This window comes from Trachinotus anak, unplaced genomic scaffold, assembly GCF_046630095.1.
Source record: "Trachinotus anak isolate AG129_WGS33_773 ecotype Australia unplaced genomic scaffold, CSIRO_AGI_Tana_v1 ptg000005l, whole genome shotgun sequence".
In the NCBI taxonomy this organism is placed as follows: domain Eukaryota; kingdom Metazoa; phylum Chordata; class Actinopteri; order Carangiformes; family Carangidae; genus Trachinotus; species Trachinotus anak.
In genome coordinates, this window is record NW_027273856.1 from 21,827,029 (window position 1) to 21,835,431 (window position 8,403).

At 38.4% G+C, this 8,403-nt stretch overlaps 2 protein-coding genes across 4 annotated transcripts in view; both read right to left on the reverse strand.

Moving 5' to 3' along the window:
- LOC139621951 (A-kinase anchor protein 7-like) overlaps positions 1-2,010 on the reverse strand; it is a 42,687-nt gene extending 40,677 nt beyond the window's left edge. For both annotated transcript variants that reach the window (XM_071478944.1, XM_071478943.1), the window contains exons 1-3: positions 1,421-2,010; positions 1,054-1,315; positions 35-193 (exon numbers count right to left, since the gene is read on the reverse strand). In XM_071478944.1, the coding sequence (XP_071335045.1) occupies positions 35-193; positions 1,054-1,315; positions 1,421-1,594 (595 nt within the window). In that variant the 5' untranslated portion in view covers positions 1,595-2,010. The remainder of the gene's footprint in view (positions 1-34; positions 194-1,053; positions 1,316-1,420) is intronic.
- Positions 2,011-2,457: 447 nt separating this feature from the next.
- Positions 2,458-6,686, reverse strand: LOC139621952 (uncharacterized). Of its 2 annotated transcripts, XM_071478945.1 has the most exons (9): positions 6,604-6,686; positions 6,206-6,272; positions 5,939-6,060; positions 5,772-5,832; positions 5,528-5,680; positions 5,005-5,079; positions 4,474-4,515; positions 3,900-4,100; positions 2,458-3,744 (listed from the first exon to the last, which is right to left on the reverse strand). In XM_071478945.1, the coding sequence occupies exons 2-9, from the start codon at positions 6,264-6,266 to the stop codon at positions 3,392-3,394; spliced, it is 1,068 nt and encodes a 355-aa protein (XP_071335046.1). In that variant the 5' UTR covers positions 6,267-6,272; positions 6,604-6,686; the 3' UTR covers positions 2,458-3,391. The 2 variants fall into 2 exon arrangements, with proteins under 2 accessions (XP_071335046.1, XP_071335048.1); XM_071478947.1 differs by lacking the exons at positions 4,474-4,515; positions 6,604-6,686 and having other exon boundaries at positions 3,248-3,744; positions 6,206-6,414.
- Positions 6,687-8,403: the final 1,717 nt, after the last annotated feature.

An 8,403-nucleotide genomic window follows, 5' to 3' on the forward strand; every position in this document is an offset into this window, starting at 1 on the left:
TCAAAGAATAATTTCAAATCATATGAATACACACATCCTAGCTCCTTCCATGTACTGGGACTGGTCAGAGCAAATGGGAGCTCTGACATTAAATTTTCTGAAGTGTCGGCTGACTTGAGCTTTTTCTTCATCAACTTCTTCCTCTCCCTTCTCATCTTCGTCGTTGTCTTCTTCTCATTTGATCCTTTAGGAGCTGCCCAGAAAAAATAATTACAATTCAACTAACACATGTACTCTATCTGTATGACCATGGATACAAAAACACACTCATACACATGTACAGGTGAATTGGCATGGTTCAAGAACTCACTAAACCTTCTTTGCACACCTCAGTGACCAGTCCCCTTGTAATATTGATTGATATGTTCATCAAAAAGGTAGACTTCTATAAAGACAGTGTGCTGCATGTTAAGTGAAAGACATGTTACATCATATTTTCAAGAAGTGGTGTAATACACCTCTATGTGAATGTGTGGACAACATTACAAATCAAGCAGGACTGATTTATTGACTTTTAAATAATTTTGCATTCAAGTCTAGTTAGTTGCTCATTAACAGTTTGAACTGATTCTTCAGACAATTTAATACATTACAAATTTTAAGGATATCATAATATAAAATTACATGTACCATTATAGAAAATCGGAAGAGTAGATAATATGCTTAAGTATAAGTTGAATACAATGTTGAATCTCTGTTCAAAGATCCTGTGGTAACAGTCATAGCCAGCCTAAAAACATTTGAAAAGACAGTACAATGCCTTTTACATCTGAATATTAATGTCAGGCCATGTCAAAATGTGTTTACTGCTCTCTACTGTTTATCAAGCTGTTGGCACACCTGACATTTTGTCTGCCAAATAAGCAGCATGTGCCAATTTGCATGCTGATTTAAAATTATTTAGAAACACCGTCCAAACAACACAAAGTGGAACAGCACCAACTGGATTTTCAGAGCTGGATTTTTTCCCCAGTCTTATTGTTGAGTTCATCTGGTACTGTGTGGCCATTTTGGCAAACCCATACATTGTCTCAGGCAGTCAGTTCTACTCACCAGACACAGTGGCGACTCCAGTGTCAGCAGCCCCTTGCTGGATTTCCATACTGACTGCATCCACCTGGCCTGGGGTCATTATTATCTTCATCAATTCCTCATCTTCTACCCCACTCTCCTGTCCTGCCACACCTTCACCTTCACAACCTTCATCATCATCATCAACATCTGAGGCAATCGCAGTGGTGTCTTTGCCATAGGAGATACTGGCTGGCTGCATATCACACACTGTTTGCTGATAGAGACAGGTCTGTGCTAGGGTCTAAAGTAGAAAGGAATGATGTAATCAGGTCGCAATATCAAACTTTTTGTAAACTAAGACGAGGGCAGTTGGAGCTTTTTTCCACACAAACTTTCATGTCATTACCCTGAGCCCGAACCGGTGTGCAGATGGCTTGAGTGCGCTGACTTTTTTACAGTGACTGGTGAATACGTGATGCAGCCTCCGAACTGATACTTCATTGACAGCAAAAACCTTATGTAAACAAACACTTTCTGAACACGTCGACCTGAGGCTCCCCAGGACGCGACTTAAGAGCATGGCATGGAGTTTGACAGACTTTAGCAAACGTAAAAACTGACGTACAAACGGCTGGCTAGTGACTGGCTAACAGTCAGCACGGCTAACTACAGCTAACCTAACCGCAAAAATAACATAAAGACTTTCCCACTCTGTAGCTAACACCTGTTGAAATGAATCTCTGCCATGCTGCACATCTTGAGCTAGCCAACTGTTAGCCAACTGTCTCCAAAGGAGTAGTGCTGCTAATTAACAAAATTAACTGGAATATCATTTTTTATAACTTGGCCTTATGTTGTCGGTGCAGAGAGCTCGTCGGTGGCAGTTTTTTCTCGGAAAAAAAAAAACCAACAAATAACGGAAAATAACATTTAAGTACGCGCGCTGCTTCGGAGTACCAACCGGAAGCAGCTTCTGTTTGTAAACAATGTCAAACTTCCGGTTTGATTTTTCAGAGCAAAATCGCATCTTTTCAAAATAAAGGCGCCTGTATATCTAAATATATAACCTTTGTACAAAAGCAGTCAACTTTAAGAAATCAGTTGAACATGTTGAGAATTCCAATGTATTAGACTCCAAATAAATTCAATTCTGAACAAGATACACACTTAAAGTATGTAAAGCCTGTATTTAGATAACTTCTGGCTTTGTTGTGTAAGTTTCATTGTAGGCCTCGACACTGAAAATCCTGGACACACGACTGTTACTACAAAGTACTGTATGTACTAAAGTATATTTTGTACGTGTTATGTTTAGTGAGGTGAACTATGCCTTCAATGTTTTGTTTTTTTTGTGAGTAATTAATGGTACAATCAACTTGGTTTATGTTGACCATCAAAGATATTTAGAAGTTAAAAACAAAATAAATCATTCAGCCATCACGATCAAACTCATAACAGACGTTTATTGAAAGTTTCATGCATAGTGTTCATACATCTCATAAGCTTTCTGAGACATTTATTTATAAACACCTACAACAACAAAAAAAAATCTGTTTGTGTACTACTAATTATTTTCATTGATATTTTCTCTTAATTTGTGCATCTATTTATTGATTTGGTTCTGGTAGATCAAAACACAAAGTTGGCTGGTCACTGAACTTGTGGCCTCTGTTTAATCTCTGATTACATTTAAGTCTAAATATACTTAATACAGAAAGTAAAGACAGTAATTAAATCTTTTAAACAAGCTTAGTTTGATTCATTAAATTGGTACACTGGCTTGGTTAGCAAACAGCAGCATGGCTCCATTGCACATCCATTGCACATTATCAGCAGTATACAGTGTTGTTTACTTTTGGGCTTATTTTAAACCAATCCTTTACATGAACACAAATGCATTGAAAATTTGGTGTTCAATTGCAGTTCAAATGCTCAATGTAACATACTGCACCAAAGAGGGTTACAAAAGTAATCATGTAATCATTGTCTAAATGGGTAAAATGTCCAACAGCACACACTAAAGAAATTATCTGTTTCCCCCTCTACCATGTAAAATCTGAGTGATAGTTTCATTCATATTAAGTGCTGACAGGGTGGATGTACAAAGACCCAACATACTACACGATGGTAGCTTTAGAAATTTAACGGCAGATGTGAAAAACATGCTTAAGCAATACCATCTTCTACTCAAACATTTTACATTTGTATCAATGATTAACATACTGACATACACAATTCATGATCCATTAATGCTTTGTTTTCTCAGTGTTTCTTGTTTCTAATGCTGCAGATGATATAAGCCACGACAGTTTTTTTACTTATTAACTGAAGTTACACCATCATAACCACCATCAACACCACAGATACTAATTATGATTTATTTTCTATATAAATACCGTGAGAAAAAACCCTCACTCTTGGTGTTACCACCATAACCAGTAGAAGCAGAACTACTCCTACCTCTTTCAACACCCATATTCGCATGGGCACCATGCCCTGCACTGGTGTCTTTACTTGCTAGACTTTTGTGTTTCAGTAATTCTTTTCGTATCAAAGAGACAGCCTGATTATTTTGTTCACACTTCACTAACCCATGTATTGAGTCATGGTAGAAAACATTGACCTGCAAGACAGTGTAAGTGCCACGAAACTGAAGTTGTAAAGAGTTTGTGAACCTTGACTGACGCGTATGGTGCATCAACACCAGAATGACAGGTTTATCATTATCATCTGTGGACACAACAGAGAGGAAGGAGTATGAGATATTTAAGATATTTAATAGACTGAACACAAATGATAACCAAAAGATTTATATTCCTTGTAATTGTAAACCAAATCACAAACAAATTATATTCAGTTTCCTGAGCATAAAAACTTTCCCTTACCTTTAACAGAAGTCATTGCTGCTGCAGCATCTGACCCAACGCGTGAACTGATTGGGCAGAAAACAACAATAACCTGGGAATCCTGACTGCTTTCAATAATTTGGACCCCATCCTGAAAGCGTCCCTTCACTTGTTCCATCAGCTGCTGATGGGCACCAAAAGTCTCACCGCAGACAATCTGCTGGTACTTCACTGTGGCCACTGAAAAGAAACATGGTTGTGGAGGTGACACAGACAGATACATTTACAAGAATTGAGTGAACAGTAATAAGTCAAAACATAAGTCATAACAGACTCTCAAAATACTCTTTTTCACTCTTTTTACTTGTTTATCAAAATCCAGAAAAAAAACTATATAAAAATGATAAACAAAGCAAATGCAAAAGTCATGTTTATTGTGCCAGTTCATTGACAAATTAAAGCTCCTGTTTTCTACAATGCCTCAAACAACCCAGTTAGTTAGCCTTTCTCTTCTATTTCTGCTACTAGCACTAGTGCTATCGTGCTTACAGAGGGCTTTCTGTGCACAATAACCTAACTTTTAACTGCTGAGTCTAATTATTATACAACTCACCTTCCTGAAAACCCTGTTGAGGCTGCGTGGTGGTGGAACCTCCTAAAGAGAAAAACATTCACCATCAGTGATATGCTTTTAGCGGTCAGAGTCCAATTTAATTATATTTGGTAAAAGCTCCCAAAATGTGTCTGTTTCACTAAATTAGCAAAAGGGATCTTTATTATGAGTTGTAATATCATAGCACTCAATCAAGTGTAGCACATTGGTGGGGCTGCTGTTGTAAACATTAAAAAAACAAAGGTGTGAAGGGGAAGAAAGTTAGTTTACAATACAGTCTTTATCTACTGTCACCTTTGGCCATTATAGAGCATAATTTGACCACTCCCATCTGCCATATCTGCCCCGGGCACATAGCCTGTCACACAGAATGCCATAGATGCACTTACAGGCTCCAAAATCTTATACATATGAATTATTTAAAAATCAACCCCGAACAGCTCTTCACTTCATGTTATAGTGGAATCTTAAAGCGAATACAACTCATTCAATATGTCACAAGAGTGTGAAGTGGAGGAGAATGAGATTTACCTTGAGCTCCTTGTGGATGGCCGTCACTGCAGGGCTCCACTAAGGAGAATGAATCACTTGTGCCTGGCAAAGAACCTGTTGGGTACAATGCCACAATGCACTCACTGTCTCCAAATCTTATACAAATACACTTAAACCTTTTAAATCGATTAACATAACACCCATATGTAAGAAGAGGGTCATACGATACAGTCGAAAGACTCTGGCAAAAAAGCTAGTGAGGAAGTTTGAGTTTGGAATATTTTATTAAAGATATGTGTTTCCAAGGTCACACATGAACCTCACACTCAGGTTTAAACTCCACTACACTACACTTTGTGTCCTTCAGCAGTTGAGCGTTCTGATGAAAATACTGAAATACAACCTGTGCATTCCTTAAACTGTGAATTAATATGTAATAACTGATTTATCAGAGTAAATACAGCTGTCTCTAAAACTGTTTGAGTTCCTAATGATAATGCTGAGGTTTCTTTTGCACTTATGATTCTATGATATTGAAATTGAACAAAAACTGCATTATAACCTTTGCCAGGTTCTGGGTCCACCTGAGTTTTGCTCATGTTCTCCAGTAGATCAATATGAGCATCAAGGAAGGTCTGCACATTATTCACTTGGGTCTTTATGTCCTTCAGGACACGGAGGTAGTCAGCCAGGACCCCATTATTAGTTAGAGCAGCTAGAGGGAGAGTAACAGGCTGTGTGTGTTAGAATATGGATGATAATATAGTTACATATATATTGCCTATAAGTGCTTGAAATGTACATACATCTGAGAGATTCATGTGGGATGAATCCTCTCAGGTCCTCTAGGACCACATTGATTGGCTTCTGAAACAGAAATAATATAACACATAATACAATGAAGCATTTTTATTGTCATTTTGGTCATTGGTTTCTACCCATGTTACCTTCACATTTCAACTTGTTAGCTCACCTTCTTGTGTATAATTTCAAAGATGGTCCTTCTCAATTTGAGTTTGTTAGCTCCAGGAAACAGCTCATTCAGGTCTTCTCGGGTCAGTGTCTGGAGGTCTGAGTCAGTGTGAAAACCTGCTCCTGAGAGGACAGGTGTGGCTCAAAGTAGATTCAAATTCAGCTCATTTTCAGAGGTCTCTGTTAGAAGGTCAAAACACTCATCTGTGCCTGTAAAATAGTCCTACATCGTCTATGCATGTTCAATCCAACAAGTGTTATCTCTTACCCTCCACAACACTGGCTGCCTGCTGGTCGCTGAGGCGTATTTGTGTCAGTAAAACCGACATGATTTCCTGGGAAAACAGAAAACACAGAAACACAAGAAAGACAAACAGGAGACTAGTCACATGGATCTCTCTGTGTAGGCTGCACTGTGCTGTAAAGCCCCACTTTTGTTCCTCTTTATGGAAGATTTGAATGAAAACCTGTAAAAACAAGAGAGATGATGGTGGAAGGAAAACGAAACCCTGATGTTTAAACCGATCAAATCAAACGATCGATGATCGATTTCAATAATGTGGCGTAAAGTGTCAGTAACAGTCAGCGGTCAATTATTGCACCAAAATGAAAATTTAGAGATTATTCTAGCTCACCCCAAGTTCGTGCATGCAATTGTCAACTTACCGTTCACAGTAAATTAAAAGTGAAACTACAGAAAATAATTTGTTTTCTCACGTCGTGACGTAAAGGACACTCTAAACGTCGTGACGTAAAGGACACTCTAAACTGTCATTGGTCACTGGAGCAGAGACTGATACGTCTTCAGCCCCGCCCCCACACGTTTGCATGAGACAAACTGAATAAAACTGAATAAAACTATGATTGACAGAAACAATGTGTATTGATATGTATAGTGAAGTACCGTATGTGGAGTTGTTGAAATGTACTTTTAGTCATTACATGAACATTAAATTATACTTTTAAGCATAAAGGCCACATGTTCCATCAACATAGATAAACAAGACAAAAATAGAGGTGCACAGAAAACAGCTTTTTATCCATGTCAGACTTTATCTAAACAGAAAAAGTGGCAGATTGCATACATTACATTACACTATATAATATTCACAAAGTGACATAAGTTCACGTTGCTGCATGCGGTACAGAGTTTTCCAGTTCAGGCTGCTCTCAGCAGCTCCAGCTGTTACTGGGGGTTAAGTGCCTATAACGTGAGGTAAGCAGTTGTTTTGGTGAGGGAGACTATTTCCTGTGAGACTGACCAAGATGTCCCTGGTTGGCTCAGTCCATGACTTTTGACCTCCAGGAGGCTTAGAGCAGTGCTTTGTCACCATCGATTCTTTCAGCTGGACTTCACAGCATAAAAGCAGCATCATGTTTCAGCGGCACAGCCACCGTCACATCATGCTCATGTGTATATAAAACCAGCAGGGAGCAGCACTGTACAACTTTTATTAATGCAGTTTGCTCCAATTTTGCTCCAGTAAATTAGAGCCAAATGTGCTGCATTTTTTTCAGCCATTTGCAAAATTGTATTCTCTATTCTCTCTATATATGTATTAACGTAAGGAATCAATGGGAAGCCAGTGTAGAAAACAACAGTCCTCAGTTTCACAAACCAAATCATCACTGTATGTACTGAGTAGTATGTTGGACAAACATATATTAATATGGGGTGCTGTTTATGACTATGTGCGTCCTCTAGAGTTGCCCTGGACTCGTCTCAGCTCATTAAACCTTGTGCTGCTTTTAAAGAGGATGAGAAAATATGATTATGTTTCACAGAAGAACCCCCAAACTCCAACTGCTGTTATGTGCAACATAACAAACCACTTAAAAAAAAAAAAAAGAAAGAGAAAAACATTCTTGGCCACCTAGGCTAGAGTCAAGACTGATCACACTGGCATTACATTATATTTTTTAATACATTTATTGGTACATTTTCTTGCACATAACAGTAAAATCAAGATCATAATTGAGAGCAGTGCAAAACACGCTATAGAAGACCAAACTGTTTGAACGCTGATACACAGCTATAATAAATAAAGTGGAATGGTTTCTGTTATATGGATCACAGCTATAGTCTAAGTGCATTGCCTTGCTCCACAGACTGATATTGTGCAGTATACTTTATGGTGTGTGTGTGTGTGTGTGTGTGTGTGTGTGTTTAGTTATTTATGTTTCTCACCAAACAGCAAGTAAATTCAGTTTGATTTTGGATTAAGTTCTTTCCTCAGACAAGTTGCTCAGCGTTCTAGATGTAGCGTTGAGAGCTGCAAAATGCAGCAAAGAGAGATGATATCTTGAAAACAAAAGCCGCTGTGTTTTTGTTTGTTAAATCCAATGTCATTCACCAGTTTGTGTCTGCAGGTGCTGGAAGCTGAGTTTCTTCTCGGAGCTCCTTTGGCAGAAGGTGAAGTGTTTTTCTCTCCTGTGTCAGACTTTCTGCAGGGGGGGGGGGGGCAG

Coding starts and splice junctions, on each gene's coding strand:
- LOC139621952 (XM_071478945.1), bottom strand. CDS start 6,266: ATGTCGGTTTTACTGACACAAATACGCCTCAGCGACCAGCAGGCAGCC. Junction 6,061..6,205: donor GGCAGCCAGTGTTGTGGAGG/GTAAGAGATAAC, acceptor CTGTCCTCTCAG/GAGCAGGTTTTCACACTGAC. Junction 3,745..3,899: donor AGCAATGACTTCTGTTAAAG/GTAAGGGAAAGT, acceptor TTGTGTCCACAG/ATGATAATGATAAACCTGTC.